At 40.0% G+C, this 20,466-nt stretch overlaps 1 protein-coding gene across 14 annotated transcripts in view; it reads left to right on the forward strand.

The window, feature by feature from the left end:
- Window positions 1–20,466, forward strand: part of synj1 (synaptojanin 1) — a 101,134-nt gene that overhangs the window by 39,414 nt on the left and 41,254 nt on the right. For 8 of the 14 annotated variants that reach the window (XM_087992599.1, XM_087992600.1, XM_087992601.1 and 5 more), the window contains exons 11-14: window positions 3–155; window positions 1,331–1,496; window positions 13,439–13,462; window positions 16,814–17,005. In XM_087992599.1, coding sequence (XP_087848725.1) covers window positions 3–155; window positions 1,331–1,496; window positions 13,439–13,462; window positions 16,814–17,005 — 535 coding nt within the window. The remainder of the gene's footprint in view (window positions 1–2; window positions 156–1,330; window positions 1,497–13,438; window positions 13,463–16,813; window positions 17,006–20,466) is intronic. The other 6 variants (XM_087992592.1, XM_087992596.1, XM_087992602.1 and 3 more) reach the window with 3 other exon arrangements.

Genomic DNA, 20,466 nt, shown 5'->3' on the forward strand with positions numbered 1-20,466 from the left:
AGATGCTTTACAAGCAACTCGATGTTCTGGGACTAGCTGAGAAGCAACAAATGGTCACAAGATTCCAAGAGGTCTTCCGTTCCATGTGGTCAATGTGTGGTGATTCGATCAGTAAAATCTACGCTGGAACTGGAGCACTGGAAGGAAAAGCTAAGGTACAGCACAGTTACATTGTGAGAGAATTTAATAAAATAAAGAATTGCTTGTACAACCAAGATTGCAGGTATGATAGGAGGGTACTGTCTGTCATGATGAAATATTGTAGTTTAGGGAATAATGTATATTGATTTTACAAAGAGCCAGTGCAAAAATCTGAAATATGATTTGCATTGATGTTAACATTCTCTAATCCGTATATATTCTGTTCCAAAAATGGGGTTTAGAGGGAATTTGCGGAGCATTTCTTTTTCATCCAGTGAAAGATGGGAATTTGGAGCTCTTGGCTGAGGGGTTGAGGCAGAAACCCTCGGACATTTACAGATTTCTTGGACATGCAGTGAAATCTGTAATCTTCCTGGTTATGTATCAATGCTTGGCTTAGGCACAATGGCTAATTTGCCTACCTGTGTGCTGTAAATTTTTATATACTGTTTTTTTCTAATATTGAAAATTATTGTACAATATTATACATTTAAAAGATTTCCCTTAAAACAGAATCTTGAGTTTTGTCTGAAATAGATGCTGGGAGAATGTCCTGATGAAAGTCTAGAACTAGGGAGCACAGTTTCAGGATGATATGGACATTATGGACTGAGTTAAGAAATTTTATTTACTCAGGTGTTAATTTTTGAAATTAACTATCTCGAGGACATTGAATGCTTTGTTAATTGTTTTCGATGTTGAAATTGATAATCTATGGCATTCAAGGAATATGGGCATTTGGTGGGAAAATGGAATGAAGGTTTCATCAGATATGATCTTAAAACCTGCTTGGCAATTTAGTTAGGGACTATTTGGCCTACCCCTTTTGCTATTTCTTGTATTCTTTTGTCTTCATTTAGATGCAAGATACTATCCTCGTCCTTGACCGTTTTTAACTGCACTGAGTAACAAAAGCGATAACTATGTAGGTTATTCAGTAATATTGATCTACTTTTCTTTCCCTGCTTTCTCTGGGTGTTTTCCTAATGGTGAGTTACATATGTTAATAGCCTAATAGAAAATTGATCTATTTTAACATGCACTTCTATAATGAATTTTTACATCTAAGTGCTTCATGCTCTGAAGTACAGAAAATGTTTCGATAACATCAATGCTGGGTATATTAGTGAAGCTGTGAAGTTAATTAATTTTAATTGTTCACAGTAATGTAATCGCCTTTCTTCTATAGGGTGGAAAGTTGAAGGATGGAGCACGCTCAGTTACCAGAACCATTCAGAATAATTTCTTTGACAGCTCCAAGCAAGAGGCTATTGACATCTTGCTACTTGGTAATACTTTGAACAGTGACTTGGCAGATAAAGCTCGAGCTCTCTTAACAACAAGCACATTGCATGGTAAGAATATGTTTGGTTCTATAAAAGGGTAGAGTGAATATCACATCACTTCAATTAGTTTGCCTTGCATGACAGTTAACTTGTAACCTTCTGAGTAATGAAAGGTGCTATCAATCTTGAAAGTTGGTTTAAGCCTTCAAAGCAGATTTTAAGTTGTAATTTGTTCGGGAAATTATGGAAAATTTATAATTAACTTTTAAGAAATATAGGAAGTGAAATTTAACATGCACATTGTGGTGATATACGCCAAATACTTGTTTCTGAAAAGAAATTGTGATTGCAAATATGTTTGTTTGGCTGAGATTCTAGAAGCATAGGTAATGTGGATCTTTAGAAGTGGGTTGGCAATTAATACATCTTTAACTGTCAGACAATACGGCTATATGGAAAAGATCATCCTGTTGTTCTGGTGGGAGGCTCTTTACTGATCAAAGGCATAGATGTCTGATGAATGCAAATTCCTGGGTTTGTCTTGATTTTAAATGTTATTATCAATATAACATTGGATTGCAAAATGTCCGTAGAAGAGAAGTTATGCTGTTCCTTGTTATTTCATAAGCTGTTGTTTTATTACTTTTGAGCATATTTCAAATTATGAGAATAATCCTCCAGTTAAACCTTTAAGATCCTGCACAAAAGGTCTTCAAGGACTTATGAGGAGGGGTTGGCCTTGTGATGTTATCGATAGACGATTAATCCAGACACCCAGGTAATATTCTGGGGATTCTGTTTTGAATCCCACCATGGCAGATGAAGTTCGAATTTAAAAAAAAAAGTCTGGAATTAAGAGTCTGATGACCATGAAACCTTTGTCGATTGTCAGGAAAAACCCATTTGGTTCACTAATGTCCTTTTAGGGAAGGAACTGCCGGCTTTATTTGGTCTGGTTTACATGTGACTCCAGATCCACAGCAATGTGATTGACTCATAACTGGCCTCTAGACAATTAAAGTTGGGCAATAAATGCCTACCTAGCCAGTGATGCCCACATATTGTGAACGAATTTTGAAAAAGGTGACTTCTGCTCAAAGTATTTTTTTTCCATTTTCAAATTGCAGTTGCCAAGTCCCTGATCTAATTTTGAACTAGGATGGCAAGGCATGCCTCTTTTTTTCATTTTAGGACTTTAAGTGGTTGCTGTTTCGAGCATGAGTAAGAAAATAGAGCTTAACTCTGGACTCCATGAAGTCACAGGGCATCAGGTCAAACATTGGCAAAGAAACATGGTGATTAATATCTATCACCAGCTCTCCTCCGATGATGAATGTGTACTGCTCCATGTTGAACACTAGAAGTAAACACTGAGTGGCAAGGGCATATCTTGGGTGGGGATTTGAGTGACCATCTGACAGTGGCTGGGAGGCACCACTACTGACTGAGCTGGTTGAGCTAGATGCTGTACTGTCTGGAGCAAGTGGTGAAGGATCCAACAACAGGAGAAAATGCATCTAGTGACCACCATGCACTTGTGAAGATGAATTTCACCTTTCATGTTGAGAATACTCTCCACCTTGTGTAGATTACCACTGAGTTAATGGGGCAGACTTTGAACAACTCCAAAGCTGGGCACCTATGAGGTGCCATGGGCTGGTAGCAGAATTATGTTTTGGTAATAATCTGTGAACTGCTAGCGTCTCATATCAGGCATTTTACCATGCCCACTCAGCCAGGATGTCAATCCTGGTTAAACGAGGAGTGCAGGAAGGCTCGCAAGAGCAGTAGCAGGGATAACTAAAAATAAAGTGTCAAACAGCAGGGAAAACAACAAGCAACCAGCAATAGACAGGGCCAGGCCATCTTACGTCAAACTGATCAGACCCAAGCTCTGTCATCTTTCCACCTCTCGTTGAATGGCAGTGAACGGTTAAACAAACTAATATGGGATGGAGACTGCAAAGCATCCCCATTCTCAATTATGATGTGGAAGTGCTGGTGTTGGACTGAGGTGGACAAAATCAGAAGTCACACAACAGGTTATAGTCCAGCAGGTTTATTTGAAAATTCAAGCTTTGAGTGCTGCTGTCGTCAGGTAGTTAGTGGGGCAGAATACATACGGCAGAGAAATTATGAGGAAAAGATCAAAGTGTCAAGCAACTGATGCGACGTATTAGACAAACTTAGATGGCTGTTAAGTCTGTAATCCCCTAAAATGGTGATGCAGGTTTTGATTGATTAGTATGTAAATCCCAAAATTTACTGCCCCAAGATAACTTGAGATTTTATCAGTATATAAAATCTCAAGTTATGGGCGACAGTGGCTGGGAGGCACCACTACTGACTGAGCCGGTTGAGCTAGATGCTGTACTGTCTGGAGCAAGTGGTGAAGGATCCAACAACAGGAGAAAATGCATCTAGTGACCACCATGCACAAATCTCAAGTGTGGGCGGCACGGCGGCACAGTGGTCAGCACTGCTGCCTCACAGTGCCAGAGACCCGGGTTCAATTCCTGCCTCAGGCGACTGACTGTGTGGAGTTTGCACGTTCTCCCCGTGTCTGCATGGGTTTCCTCCGGGTGCTCCGGTTTCCTCCCACAGTCCAAAGATGTGCAGGTCAGGTGAATTGGCCATGCTAAATTGCCCGTAGTGTTAGGTAAGGGGTAAATGTAGGGGTATGGGTGGGCTACGCTTCGGCGGGTCGGTGTGGACTTATTGGGCATAAGGGCCTGTTTCCACACTGTAATGTAATCTAATCTAATAATAAAAGGTGACATCTCAGCTCAGACTATGCATTAAAGGTGTGACGTTAGAGTCTATCTTTTCTCAACCTAGAGTCAGACTGTTACTTCCAAAGTAGGAATTTTAAGATGTCACATGGACTGACTGCCTATGATTGTGCTTTTTGAGCAAAATAATGTATCTGCAAATACAAATCCTGCCCCATTAGATAACTGATGAAGGAGCAGCCCTCCAAAAGCTTGTATTTTCAAATAAACCTGCTGGACTGTAACTTGGTGTTGAGACTTCTGACATTTTCAACTATGGGAGAGCCCAACTTATCTTTGTAAAAGACGAGGCTAAAGCATTTCTATCCATTTTAAGCCAGATATGCCAAGTGGATGATCCATTAACCACTTCCTGAGGTTCTTGGTATCATGGATGCCAGCGTACAACCAATTCAGTTCACTCCAAGTGATGTCCAGTGTCTTAAGTGGATAATGCAAAGGCTATGTGCTCTGATTTCATTCTGGCAGTCCTTTGAAGACATGCCCCCAAATTGGCTGTGCCCCTAACCAAGTTGTTCAGTACAACAGCAACACTGGTTTCTCCCTGACTGAAAATTGCACAGGTGTGTCCTATACACAAAGTGCCAGATAGTTTTTTGTCTCATCAGCCTACACTGCATTGTCAGCAGGGATAGTCAACAGTGCTATCAGGCAGAACTTGCAATGGAATAACCTGCTCACTGCTTAGTTTTGGGTTTGGGCTCTGCTCGGGCCATCTGGCTCCATATCTCACCACAGTCTTGATTTAGACTAGGCCAAAGGAACTGAATTCCAGAAGTGAGGTGACTGTGACTGCCTTTGAAATTTGACAGATCATGGCATCAGTGCATCCCAGCAAATCTGGAATCACTGGAAAATCATGGAAAACCTTCCACTAGTTGCAATTATTACTATGGGAAATGATTGTGGCTGTTGGAGGTCAATCATTTCAGGCCATTCAGAGTTTCTTGGGAAATGTCCTTGTAGCCATCTGCAACTGCTTCATTGAACTTCCATTATAATTACTTCTCAATGTTCAGCACCATTTGCCAAAAAACTCAGATACTGAACTAGGCAGTATCCATATGGAGCAAGACCTGGGCATACCCAAGCTTGTCCTGGCATGTGGCAAGAAATATTTGTCAAATGTGCTCTTACTGTGGGGTAGGCTTCTTTCAGGCCTGTTGGCTTTCCACTGAATCAATGATATTTCTGTAATTCACCAAGAATTTTACTCCATTTGAGTTGTTTTGAGTTTTGATAATTTTGGAAGACCAAACCTTTGTAACATAGTTTGAATCTGGTAGTGCAGAATTAACAAGAGAACATCAAGAGCTATTTTACTTACTCCACAAATTGTCGTTAATAAACATTCTCATAAATTTGTAAAAAGAACTCTCTTTTCATAATACTTTGAGCAGGTGCTTATTTTTCCTAAGACATTGTAACCTTGAGTCATGACATTAGAGATAACTGTTTTAGCATATACTTCAATCCAGATGGAGATTTCTGATCCTTGTATTCCCATTGCCATTTTTGACATACTTTTATAGTATACTCATTGAGATGTGGAAATATTCCAAATAGAGCCAAAAAAAGCGAACCATTGCAAATTATACTGTAGGTATGATTTTTCCTAAAATGGAGTTTAATTACACATCAAGATATCTGTTCAGAAAATTTGAGGCCTTTGTGAAATTACTGAATTTTGTTTTCAGAGACCGAGTCTGTTCATTGGAGCAGGCAAGGTTGAGATCTGTTGGGTGTTCAAAATTGAAAGTTTGAGCAAAACTGAAAAATATTTGAGTCCAGGCATGAAGTATTAGGTTTTGTACACGTTGATGATTAGGATATGGTCTACTTTACATAGCGATAAGAGCGTAACTTTTAAGACATCATGTATAACTATTTGAAAAAGGAAAACTTAGTGAGAAAGCCAAGACAGGTTGTGATGACATTGCTGACATTCATTCTTTGAAAGACCAAATAGTTTCCTTGTCATAACATTTAGTATATGCAAAAGTGAGAATAATTCCATTTATGTAACACGTTTTCACATCTTCAAGATGTTCCAGTGTGCTTCATTTGAAAAGTACTTACTTGGCTTTTCAGTCACTTCAGTAGTGTAAGCAAGTACAGCTAGCAATTCACAAACGGTGAGGTTCAACAAACAGTTGTTTGATGTTGATCAGATTATCTGTTCTTATGTTCGTTGAAGGATAAATATTAGCCACGATACCAGATAACACCCCTCTTCCTTGAATAACGCTGAGCTCAGCATTTTATTTCTGTCTCAGAAATGGGATTTGAGCTCATGATTTTCTGACTCCGATGAATGTGTTGCCCACTAAATCATAACTGGCTATGGGTTAAGTCCCTTTCAGGAAATATTTTAAAAAACCTTGCAGTGAGTGACTGGGGATTTGCGTTGTGTGCAATTTCCAAGAGGAAACAATCCAACTGTCTCTTCCAAGGATTGAATATGTATTTGTTTTTTTTTAAAAAAAGGTCAGATTTCTGGAAATTCAAAGTACAATTGTAGAACTGGATTTCCATGAACTCTGTTTAACCTCCTTCATTTTGATTTGGCAAATTGTTGCTGAATCTTTAAATTCTTCCACAATGAAAACCTGATGTTGGAAATTAGCTACATTGTATTCCTTTATTAAAAGGAGGACTGCCAAGAACTGCCATTTAATAACAAAGAAGGTTAAAAATTTTGAGTTACTTTTTATGATTTGGTACCAGATTGGCTAACTTGACAGCTGTATGACTTGAGTCAAGGTTGTTGGCTCAAGCCCCACTGTGTGCACAATCCAAGTTGGCTAACCTTTTGTACGGTTTTGAGAGTCAGAGCTGTTGATCCAGGGCACCGCCAGACTGTCCCCAATAGATTTAAAAGTCAACACAATATATTCATTTCTTGTTTGTTGAAACTTGAGTGCAATTTGGTTAACATTTTCTGAAGTAGCAGCAGCAACTGCATTTCACAAAAAAGTAATCATTTCCTGTTTTTAAAACATAAATTGGGATGGCCTAAAGACAGATGAGACTGTGTATATAGACTATATACATGTGTATGTTGTCGTGCAGTAAGGACAGAAGTGTGAAATTGCTGATACTTTACACTGCAAATAGAATTATTAATTCTGGGGTGTGAATTTATTTTACCTGTGCTAGTAACAGATTTTCATTTGTCTGGGCTTTAGTTTTAATTTGGATGATTCATTGTCCACTGTTTGTATTGAAGGAACAGTTCAGATTGCAAAAAAAAAACATGATATTTTACAACAAAAACATGTTCGACTTATTCAATGTTTTTCTAAAAAAAAGTTATTTTGACGTGATTATGAAGCAGTAGCAAATATCTAACTGTTAAATCATCCTGTTCAGTGCCACACATATTTGGAAATTTCAAAAAGCACAAATTGCAACAAGAAAATTTTGCTTGGTTTGCATCAGAGTTGTGAAGGAGAAGAAAGCAAGAACTCCAATTCTTAATTGCTATATGGGATTCCTGCTGAATCTTTGATCAATACGTGTGGAATTTATGTGCTCAGCTGTGACTACTTTACCCCTTCAATTAATCTACTCCAACTCACGTAGAAATCAATCTGATCTAGGCACTTCCAGGTGCTGTTAGTGAGGGATTTGATCCAGACTAAACGAAAGCATGGTGATCAAAGTTACAAATGAACATTTGAATTAGGAGAAAAGTTACCCATTCGGCCCCTCAAATTTGCTCAGCTATTTAAAATGATGGTTGAATTGATGTAACCTTGGCTTCACATTTCACCTCGCCCCAAAATTTTGCTTACCAATAATCTGGACCCTTCACTTGACCTGTAATGTTAACTCTTTCTCCACATATGTTGCCAGACCTGCTGAATTTTGCCAGCAATTTGTTTTAATATTCATTTGCAGTCACCGTTGTCCTTTACACAATTTCCTTTTCTATCCATCTTTTGTGTCAACAAATTTAACAACTGTCTTTTCAGCTAGTCTCTGTGGCACACCATTGACTACATATTGGCAACCCAGCATATTGACAAAATATCCATTTATGCAAATGCATGTGTGGGCACGTGCATACCATGAGTCTTTTTTTCCACATGTGAGAAACGGTGTGAGTTCATTTACCTTGTATAAGTAATTATGATTGCAGAAGTAACACTGCTTTACCTATATCCCATACACAGTTCCACAATTTCCATCTCCAAGGTAGTTTTAGACACAAAACTTACTAGTCACCTTTTGAGTACTAATGCATCTGCTGCTGTTGTCCTAGGTATTGAAGGCCATGGGTTTGATAAGGCAGCATCGGAGGAGCAGGAAAATCGACGTTTCGGGCAAAAGCCCTTCATCAGGAATAGAGGCAAGAAGCCTCCAGGGTGAAGAGAGATCTCCACCCTGGAGGCTTCCCACCTCTGTTCCTGAAGGGCTTTTGCCCGAAACGTCGATTTTCCTGCTCCTCGGATGCTGCCTGACCGACTGTGCTTTTCCAGCACCACTCTGATCTGAACTCTGGTTTCCAGCATTTGCAGTCCTCACTTTTTGCCCAATCAGTTTGATAAGTTGAGGTGCATCTCCTAGATGGCATACATTGCTGTTATGTGTGTCATTGTTTGATGAACTAAATGTGGAAAATGGTTGATGGAGTGCTGATCGAGCAGACTGCTTTGCCCTGGATACTGTCTAACTTGAGTGTAATTAGGGCTGCAGTCTTTGGCCTGATTTGAGTATTCTGTCACCCGAATGAGTTGAGTCTTGTGAATAGTAGATAGGGTAGTAGTAGACTGGAAGCAGAACCTAGCGGGGAAGACAGTAGAACAAAAATGGCAGGAGTTTGTGGGTATAATTGAGGACACTGTACAGAGGTTCATCCCCAAGAAAAGATTATCCGGGGAGGGATTAGACAGCCATGGCTGACAAAGGAAGTCAGGAAATGTATTAAAGAAAAAGAGAGATCCTATAAAGTAGCCAAGAGCACTGGGAAATCAGAAGATTGGGAAGGCTACAAAAACAAAGAGGATAACAAAGAGAGAAATAAGGAAGGAGAGGATCAAATATGAAAATAGGCTAGCCAGTAATATTAGAAATGCTAGTAAAAGTTTCTTTCAATACATAAGAAACAAACGACAGGCAAGAGTAGACATTGGGCCACTTCAAACTGATGCTGGAAGCCTCGTGATGGGAGATAAGAAAATAGCTGGAGAACTTAATAAGTACTTTGCGTCACTCTTCACAGTGGAAGACATGAGTAATATCCCAACAATTAAAGGGAGTCAGGGGTCTGAGTTGAGTATGGTTGCCATTACAAAAGAAAGTGCTGGAAAAGCTAAAAAGTCTTAAAATTGATAAGATGATTAGGGGTTTAGATAGGGTCGACAGCGAGAATCTTTTTCCACGTATGGAGTCAGCTATTACAAGGGGGCATAGCTTTAAATTTAGGGGGGGTAGGTATAGGACAGATGTTAGGGGTAGGTTCTTTACTCAACGAGTCGTGAGTTCATGGAATGCCCTGCCAGTAGCAGTGGTGGACTCTCCCTCATTATGGGCATTTAAGCGGGCATTGAATAGGCATATGGAGGATAGTGGGCTAGTGTAGGTTAGGTGGGCTTGGATCGGCGCAACATCGAGGGCCGAAGGGCCTGTACTGCGCTGTATTCTTCTATGTTCTGTGTTCTATAAATCTCCTGGCCCCGATGGGCTACATCCTAAAGTTCTGAGGGAGGTAGCTGAGGAAATAGCTGAGGCGTTGGTTGAGATCTATTAAAGGTCACTGGAGTCCGGGAAAGTCCAGGATAATTGGAAGATCGCTAATGTAACCCCCTTGTTCAAGAAAGGATCAAGACAAAAGATGGAAAATTATAGGCCAATTAGCCTAACCGCAGTTGTTGGTAAAATTCTAGAATCCATCATTAAGGATGAGGTTTCTAAATTCTTGGAAGAGCAGGGTCAGATTAGAACAAGTCAGCATGGATTTAGTAAGGGGAGGTAGTGCCTGACAAACCTGTTGGAATTCTTTGAAGAGGTGACAAGTATGTTAGACCAGAGAAACCCAGTGATGTGGTCTATCTAGACTTCCAAAAGGCCTTTGATAAGGTGCCACACTGGAGGCTGCTGAGTAGGGTGAGGGCCCATGGTGTTCAAAGTGAGCTACTGGTATGGATTGAGGATTGGCTGTCTGACAGGAGGCAGAGAGTTGGGATGAAAGGTTCTTTTTCGGAATGGCAGCCGGTGACAAGCGGTGTCCCGCAGGGTTCAGTGTTGGGGCCGCAGCTGTTCACGTTATATATTAATGATCTGGATGAAGGGACTGGGGGCATTCTAGCGAAGTTTGCCGATGATACGAAGTTAGATGGACAGGCAGGTAGTACTGAGGAAGTGGGGAGGCTGCTGAAGGATCTATGAGAGAAAGTGAGGGCTGCAGATGCTGGAGATCAGAGCTGAAAATGTGTTGCTGGAAAAGCGCAGCAGGTCAGGCAGCATCCAAGGAACAGGAGAATCGACGTTTCGGGCATATGCCCTTCTTCAGAGGGCTTATGCCCGAAACGTCGATTCTCCTGTTCCTTGGATGCTGCCTGACCTGCTGCGCTTTTCCAGCAACACATTTTCAGCTGCAGAAGGATCGAGACAGTTTGGGAGAGTGGTCCAGGAAATGGCTGATGGAATTCAAAGTGAGCAAATGCGAGGTCTTGCACTTTCGAAAAAATAATACAAGCATGGACTACTTTCTAAACTGTGAGAAAATTCATAAAGCCAAAGTACAAAGGGATCTGGGAGTGCTAGTAGAGGATTCTCTAAAGGTAAACATGCAGGTTGAGTCCGTGATTAAGAAAGCGAATGCAATGTTGTCATTTATCTCAAGAGGGTTGGAATATAAAAGCACCGTTGTGCTACTGAGACTTTATAAAGCTCTGGTTAGGCCCCATTTGGAGTACTGTGTCCAGTTTTGGTCCCCACACCTCAGGAAGGACATACTGGCACTGGAGCGTGTCCAGCAGAGATTCACACGGATGATCCCTGGAATGGTAGATCTAACATATGAGGAACGGCTGAGGATCCTGGGATTGTATTCATTGGAGTTTAGAAGATTAAGGGGAGATCTAATAGAAACTTACAAGATAATACATGGCTTGGAAAGGGTGGATGCTAGGAAATTGTTTCCATTAGGCGAGGAGACTAGGACCTGTGGACACAGCCTTAGAATTAGAGGGGGTAAATTCAGAACAGAAATGTGGAGACATTTCTTCAGCCAGAGAGTGGTGGGCCTGTGGAATTCATTGCCGCGGAGTGCAGTGGAGGCCGGAATGCTAAATGCCTTCAAGGCAGAGATTGATAAATTCTTGATGTCCCAAGGAATTAAGGGCTACGGGGAGAATGCGGGTAAGTGGAGTTGAAATGCCCATCAGCCATGATTGAATGGCGGAGTGGACATGATGGGCCAAATGGCCTTACTTCCACTCCTATGTCTTATGGTTTTGGTTGTCAGGATGAGAGTTACTTCCCAAGAATTCCAATGTCAGACTTTATCTTGTAGCTACCAGATTTCGATGTTTGGCTCCATTATGTTTTTGCTCAGTAGTAACCCTATGATTTTAATATAGTAGTTTCATCTTTAGCAGTGCTGTTGAATGTCAACGAGCGAAAGTGGTTAGATGTTGAAGAGTAATGGTTATTTGGGTAGTTAGTGGAGGTTACCCAGAATTTAGTGGACTTCTTAGAAAAATGCTGATGTCTTCAGGAATCTAGGGAGCAGAGAAAGCTGGTGAGCAGTATGAGAAGGAAAACTCCACTGACCTGTTGGAACTTATAAGAATTTTGACCGTAAAGGGATTTGATTGATCCTCCAGCCTTTGGTCAGACCATTTCATCTCTTCAGTTTGTGCCATATGAATATTTGGGCTTGTAGTACATAGGTACTGGAGTTTTATGAAAAGGATTTAGCAAATAAATTACATTCGTTTTTTATTGTGCAACTCAAAAATTTAAAATTGTTTTAACTTTCATTTCTCGCTCTACCTGAAATCTATATGTTAGGCTGAACTGTTTTTTGAATAATCTTAAGTTGTATTCCTGTTGTCTTGGTCTTATATTCTGATTCTAATACAAATAAAAGTATATCTCGGTGCAAATTATTTGTGAAAATTCTGCAAGGTATTCACTGAATATATAGATGCTCAATGTCTCCCTAATTCCAAGCAACCATAATAGCCAAGGAATATAATTGACATTCAAAAACTAGCCAGAATTTCCTAATATTAGGACTGTGCAAATAAATCAATTTCTCAAAGTTTGTGCGAAGATTTGTAGCTCGGGTGCTCGTTGCTGTGGTTCTGTTCGCCGAGCTGGAAGTTTTTGTTGCAAACGTTTCGTCCCCTGGCTAGGCGACATCATCAGTGCTTGGGAGCCTCCTGCGAAGCGCTTCTTTGATGTTTCCTCCGGTGTTTAAACACTGCACTGTTTTTGCAGTCCTTGCATGGTATTTTGTACACTACATTAGTTTTGCTCATAACTAATGTAGTGTACAAAATACCATGCAAGGACTGCACAAAGCACTATATAGGACAAACAGGAAGACAGCTAACAATCCCCAAAAATGAACATCAACTGGCCACGAAACGCCACGACCAGATATCCTTATTAGCCACACACGCAGACAACAAGCAACATGATTTCGACTGGGACAACACTACTATCATAGGGCAAGCCAGACAGAGAACAGCCAGGGAATTCCTAGATGCTTGGCATTCATCCACAAACTCCATCAACAAACACATCGACCTGGACCCAATATACCAACCACTACAGCGGACAGCTGAAACTGACAACCGGAAGCAGCAGGGACAGACCACTATAAACACCGGAGGAAACATCAAAGAAGCGCTTCGCAGGAGGCTCCCAAGCACTGATGATGTCGCCTAGCCAGGGGATGAAACGTTTGCAACAAAAACTTCCAGCTCGGCGAACAGAACCACAGCAAATCAATTTCTAATGTGTGAAGACTGAAGAATTTTCTCTGAATACAGTTAGTTAACTCAATTTACACTAACATTATAAAATAAATTCCTACAGATTATTGAGATGGAAATAAGTTGCACCATGTTATCAAATGGCATTTTTTGGTATAACATTTTTTTGTGTTGCATGATGAGATTTCTTTTTACTTATGAAAGACCTTCCTATGCTTAATTGTGTTTAATGCCTTTTCTTCTTCTCCTCTTGCTGTGGTTGCAGTTCCAGAATTGACACTTCAATCAGGTACAGTGCTTTGCCTAAAACCTTCTGAAATAACAGCAAATCTGTCACGCTTTTTGTCTTTTATCGATTGCTTAGCAGTTTCAAAAAATATCAAATAATTAATTAAGAACTTATAGATCTGTATAGGTGAGTCATTAGTTTTAAGTATAACATATTTGTTTTTCAAAATGAATAGAAAAATTTGTTAACTTTGGTCATTACCTAATGATATAGCATAGCAGTAGATACTGTATTTCAACTCCATAATTGTTCTCATTTAGACTAAACTTAAGTCATTTAAATGTGAATGGATTGCATTTACAGTATAAAATAGGTGTCAGTGTACTGCTGAAAATTGATATCCAGGAAGTTTATACCTCCAGATACAAACCTCAACAGTTCCTTTAGAAATGAGCATCTTCACCACATTTCTATATTTATTGTCCATAAATTCCTGCAATAATTTATTACAGTATTTCTCCTGAGACAAGTTTGTGTCCATCCTTCAAAAGTAACTTCCATGTTGATGTATATTTGTGTAGAATCGTGTTTTTTTTTTTCCCATCCCCACCCTGTAAATCTTGTGCTATGATCTGACTCAGTAGATAATTATGCAAACTGGAAAAGTTATCCCCACTAGCAAAAATCATAGGGATGACCTATCTATTGCTGTTGTATGGGATAAAACTGTAGGAATTCTTGATCTTGCAATTCAGAAGTATTTATGGGGCATGAAGGAGGAAAGGGCTACCGTGTGAACTGGGAAAGAAGTGAAAAGAGGGAGGAGAAAGTGACAATGCGTACAGAGCAAAGAGCAGGCAAAGAATGCCAGTGAGAACCGGAAGGCTGACGTGGGTGGCTCATTGGTTAGCATGCTACCTCTTAGCACAAGGACACCCAGGTTTGATTCCATCCTTGGGAAACTCGTGTCTGCATGCGTTTCCTCCCACAGTCCAAAGGCTGGGTGGATGTGGGGGCAATATAGAGCTATAGGGATCGGGTGGAGGGTAGGGGTGGGTCTGGAGGGATGATCTTAAGAGGGTCAATTTGGACTCTGGTCGAATGGCCTGCTTCCACAGTGGGGATTCTAAGTAAAGATTTGCTGCCATGAAGTGGTACTAAGTGGTGCAGAAAATTGGCAGCATACGTTTAGGGAAAGGGTATAAAAGAATACAACTGGAAACTGACAGATAAAATGAACAGGCTTTGTGAACTGTAGATGGATGTGGGAATTCTAAATGTAATGATTGAAGGCACCAGTACTGTTCAAATATCTTACAATTTATCTGAAAAAAGAGTGGATGCTTATTAATTCTTCTTCAGATGACAGGAGTGTGACTTTAAAGGGGGCAGTGAACTAGAACTTGAGGTTACAATTTATAATGTCTCTGATATGGAATTTAACTGCAGATCGGGGCCCAGGCATGGTATGAGACTGTTAACTGCTAAGCCTCACCTAGGCCCTGAACACTCCCATGCGGTTTGAGGTAGCAGGGATTGCTGGAGGAAAGGACTAGGAGAGTACTATGGTTAGTGGCAATGCTGGGCAAGTCTCTGAACTCAAAGGTTTCATGTACATACATTGGACTGCAAACGGACATCATCTTTCACAAAGGTGTACAGGTTAGGTGGATAGCCCATGCTAAATTGCCCCTAGTGTCCAGAGATTGTCAGCTTGGTGGGTTAGTCATGGGAAATGCAGAGTTACAGAGATCAGAGTTACAGACCCAGGGGATGGGTCTGGGTGGGATGCTCTTCAGCGGGTTGATGTAGACTCAATGGGCCAAATGGCTTGCTTCCACAATAGGATTTTATGGTTCTTTGGTTAACAGTAAAAATGGGGCACACTGGGTTTTTTTGGAAGTCCAGATCTTCAGATCTAATGGAGAATCATACTGCCTTTCTCCCAGTGTCCACTAATTTGATTAAATTCCACCCAAGTAAAAGCATGCTAAGTGGCTACCTCCTGTTCCATTTTTGAAATCCCATTGGCTGCTTTAGAGGTTATTTTATTTTGGCCTGAGTTTTGCAGTTGTCAGGACTTTGAAACTATCAGTATTCACTTTCATTATTCCTTTGAAACTGCAGTATCTGATGCCTAGACATGTAGTTATGAGAATTAGAGTCATAGAGAAGTATAGCACGGAAACAGACCCTTTGGTCTAACTCATTCCTGCTGGCCAGATATCCTAACCTAATCTAGTCCTATTTGCCAGCACTTGGCCTATAAAGCTCTAAACCCTTCCTATTTATATACTCATCCAGATGCCTTTTAAATGCTGCAATTGTACCAGCCTCCTCCACTTCCTTTAGCAACTCATTCAATACACGCACCATCCTCTGCGTGAAAAAGTTGCCCCTTCGGTCCCTTTTATATCTTCCCCCTCTCACCCTAAACCTATGCTATTTGCCTTGTCTATTTATCCTATCCATGGCCCTCATGATTTTATAAACCTCTATAAGGTTACCCCTCAGCCTCTGATTCTCCAGGGAAAACAGCCCCAGCCTATTCAGCCTCGTCCTACAGCTCAAATCCTCCAACCCTGGCAACATCCTTGTAAATCTTTTCTGAACCTTGTCAAGTTTCACAACATCCTTCTGATATGATGGCAACCAGAATTGCATACAATATTCCAAAAGTGGCCTCACCCACATCCTGTGCAGCCGCAACATGACCTCCCAACTCTGATACTCAGTGCTCTGACCAACAAGTGAAAACATACCAAATGCCTTCTTTAATTCTAAACGTTGCTGTTGGGGAGGCCATATCCCTCCACAGAACCACTAATTTGCTGTGAACAAATCAACCTCTGAACGACTTCTGTGCCCCTGATAAACGTATTTTAAAAGTCTGGAGTGTTATTACCTCCATTCTATGATTTTTTTTTTTAAAAATGCATACGTATTTTAAGTAATTTAATTTTTATTCTCTGTTGGTATTGCAGTTACATCTCATATGCCTGTCCCCATCTTTATTTCGCTATTTATACTCAATGACTAAGAAGTAAAGAATAATCCATGATTTGTACTTTTTGTCTGAAAATTCTTCTCTTGCCTACTTGGCCTACTTGGTGGTGTTGTGCCAGAGATATCTCACAGCTGGAGCCAAATTAAATTGGCATCATAATACAGGACATTGATACTGCTGAGCCTAGTAGATTTTTGTTCAATATCGTGTTGATCTCTATCCCTTTGCCATTAGCTACAAACCTGAGCTATATTCTCCACTTTCACCCTCATTCTGTTACCAGAGAATACCTTCCTTATTCTTGAAAAGTAAGTTTAGATATGTTCTGCATTACATGGCCAGAAGCTAGACTATATACACTAAAACTTGTGCTTGAAGGAAAACTGTACATTATTATTTTACAGCTACGCCTCGAGTCTTACATGGGATGTGTGAAAACTACCATAAATATACAAAACCAAAACGTATCCGAGTCTGTGTTGGAACCTGGAATGTAAATGGTGGAAAGCAATTTCGTAGCATTGCTTTCAAGAATCAAACTCTTAATGACTGGCTGTTGGATGCATCAAAAAAGGCAAACATTCAAGAGTTTCAAGGTAATATCTTGTCTTGCATGACCTGGAATTTGTGGTAGTCTGAATAATGAAGCAATTTGATGATCCTCATTATTGTATGATAGCATGTTCTGGTGTCCTTATGCACTTAAATGCTGAAAACTGCAGTCAGTGATGTCCGGTTCATTCATCAGTGGTCCTGTTAGTCTTTCTGGATGGAAGAATTTAGAAATTGATTCATTGTGAACATCAACTATTCTCACCAGAATAAGCTATGATGAAAGCAAGCTGTTAATTAATATTTAAATCTTGAATCTATGCAGAGATGTTCTATATAACAGAAATTCAATTACAGTATTTTAAATTTTCTATTCAACTTTAGCTTAGTTTTTTTTTCCTCCAGCTTTTGGTTACTTATTGATTTTAAACACAGAGGCTTAACTAGTCAATCATAATAAGCTTAGATCAGCCAACAGAGACATGTAATGGAACACAAAATAATTATTGTTGGAATAATGCGTGGAATTCTGGTCTCCTTCCTATCGGAAAGATGTTATGAAACTTGAAAGGGTTCAGAAAAGATTTACAAGGATGTTGACAGGGTTGAAGTATTTGAGCTATAGGGAGAGGCTGAACAGGCTAGGGCTGTTTTCCCTGGAGCGTTGGAGGTTGAGGGGTGACCTGATACAGGTTTACAAAATCATGAGGGGCATGAATAGGATAAATAGACAGTTTTTTCTCTGGGGTGGGGGAGTCCATAACTAGAGGGCATAGGTTTCGGGTGAGAGGGGGGAGATATAAAAGAGACCTAAGGGGCAACCTTTTCACACGGAGGGTGGTATGTGTATGGAATGAGCTGCCAGAGGAAGTGGTGGATGCTGGTACAATTGCAACATTTAAGAGGCATTTGGATGGGTATATGAATAGGAAGGGTTTGGAGGGATATGGGCCAGGTGCTGGCAGGTGGGACTAGATTGGGTTGGGATATCTGGTCGGCATGGACGGGTTAGACCGAAGGGTCTGTTTCCATGTTGTACCTGTCTATGACTCTATGACTAACTATTGAGCACTGCACAAGTTTTCTTCATGCAGGACTAACCTGAATTTGTAAAGATGTATCGATACAAATGTACTGCTTTGTAAAATTCCTTCCTGGCCTCCTGTCCCTATCTTTGTAATGTCCTTCAGCTGCATAATGTTCTGAGCTAGCTGTGATCCTCTAATTCTGATTATCTGACCATCTCAGATTTTACATGTTCCAAAAAAATGATACTGCATCCTTCACTTTCTGGTCCAAAGGTCTGGAATTTCCACCCTAATCCCGTTGCCTTTCAACCTTGTTTTCATACTTTGAGATACTTAAAACCTACTTCTGAACAAATATTTGGTAATCTGCCCTAATAACTCTTTTGTGGCTTAGTATTATGTTTTCGTAGAATAGCTAGGAATGGAAGTAGGCCACTCAATCCTTCAAACCCCTTCCAATATTCAATAAGATATTTGCAAATCTGTTTGCTTCACATTCCTTCTTGCCCTCATCACCTTTTAGTCCTTTACTTGTCAATGATTTCTCTACCTCTTACCTTTTAACGAACAACTTACTTACTTTCACACAGAGCATTCTAAAGACTTAATGCTCTGTGTGAAAAATATTTATCCTCCTCCCTTTCTTAAATGGGGAAACCTTTATTTCTACATAGTGACTGCAAATTCTTTTCTTCCACAAAGGGGATATCCATCCTGCTAAGACCTTTCTGGATCTTGTATGATTCAATTAAGTTGCCTCTTACTTTTTTAAACTCCCCAGTTGATAGAAGTCTAGGCTGTTTAATTTTCCTTAAGGTAACCACTTCCAGGAATTAGTCTAGTAAACTTTCTCTGACCTGGCTCCAATGCATTTACATCCATCCTTAAATAAGGAAGCTAATATTGTACTATTGGGTGAGGTATCAGCAGTGTCTGGTATAACAGAAATGTAGCCACCCTACTTTTGTATTCAATTCCCTTCATGACAAATAATAGCATGCACTTAGCTTTTCTAATTACTTGTACCAGTTAACTAAATTTTTGTGATTCATGCATGAAGGTATCTAGGTGTTTCTGCATCTCCAGAGCCCTGCAATTTCTCACCATTTAAAAAATCATTTTTTTATTCTTTCTGCCAATGCAGTTGATTCTGATGTAATGTGTAGTTCAGTTCCAATGCGAATCCCCGTTTTAAGAAAATCACGTAATAGCAATGCCATTTAAAGTAATGGGGTCAGAATTGTGCTATAACCAATACAGGCTAAGAAAGTTCGCATTCTACAAATAACTGTCTAAATTCTTCAATCTCGTTAACGTCAGGTCGTTGAAGATTCGTGTTCTAGCAGAACCGACTGTATGGACACTTTCCTATTTTCCCACATCATGCTCCGTTTGACAGATCTTTGCCCATTCACTTAACTGATAATATCTTTTTGCAGTCTCCATATATCCTTTTCTCAACTTCCTTTCCTAACTGTCTTTGTTATCAGCGCATTTGGCAACCATACTTTCCATTCCTTTGTCCAAGTTACTTAGATAAATTGTAAACAGTTGTGATTCCAGTACCAATTGCTGTATACGCCATTGGTTATATCTTACGGATTTGAAAATGACCTATTTATGCCTACTCACTGCTTTATAAGAGCCAACCAATCTTCTGCCCATAATGAACTTTAATTTTCCACAGTAATCTTTGTTTCCTTCTGGAAATTTAAGTCCAGTACATCCACTGATTCCTTTTTAGCATGTGTTACCTTCACAAAGAACTCATTAGACTGATCAATCATGATTCCCTTTCACAAAACCATGTCCTCTGCCTGATTACCCAAACTTATCCAAGTGCCCTGCTATAACTTCTATAATAACAGCTTCTAAACTTTGTTTTAATGTGTGTTAATCTAAATGGCCTGTAGTTGCTGCTTTCTATCTCCCTTTTTGAAGAATTACATTCACTAATTTCCAATCCAGTGGTACCACCTTCAAATCAAGAGTTTTAGGAACATAAAAACCAATATGCTGACGGTGTCTGTCCAGCCATTTCTTTTTTAAGACAAAAGACAAAGTTAATCAGATCCGGGAACTTGTCAGCCCGCACCTCCCAGCGATCACTCAGTACCATTTTTGTGGTGACTTGTAATTTTCTCGAGTTCCTCCCTTCCTCCCATTTTGCTTAAATCCTATTTCTGGAATGCAACTTCTTCTATCCTGTATAAAGAAAAATGATGTATGTTACAACACAAGAAGGTAACTTGGCTCTTCAAATCCATTCAGGATCTCTGCGTTATTTACCTGCTCTCACTTGCATGCCTTTTCCCCGTAGCCCTACAGGATTTTTTTTCTCTTCAACTGTTTATCCAGTTCCCTTTTAAAAACCATAATTTAATTTGCCTCACCTACTTCCTCAGACAATTGCTTTCAGGATTCTACTTATTCATTGTAAATGTGCTACTTTCATTCTTCTGCCACTGACCCTAGAT

The sequence above is a fragment of the Chiloscyllium plagiosum genome, unplaced genomic scaffold (assembly GCF_037043375.1).
Source record: "Chiloscyllium plagiosum isolate Xiang-an unplaced genomic scaffold, Cpla_swu_hap1 HiC_scaffold_12, whole genome shotgun sequence".
Taxonomy (NCBI): Eukaryota; Metazoa; Chordata; class Chondrichthyes; order Orectolobiformes; family Hemiscylliidae; genus Chiloscyllium; species Chiloscyllium plagiosum.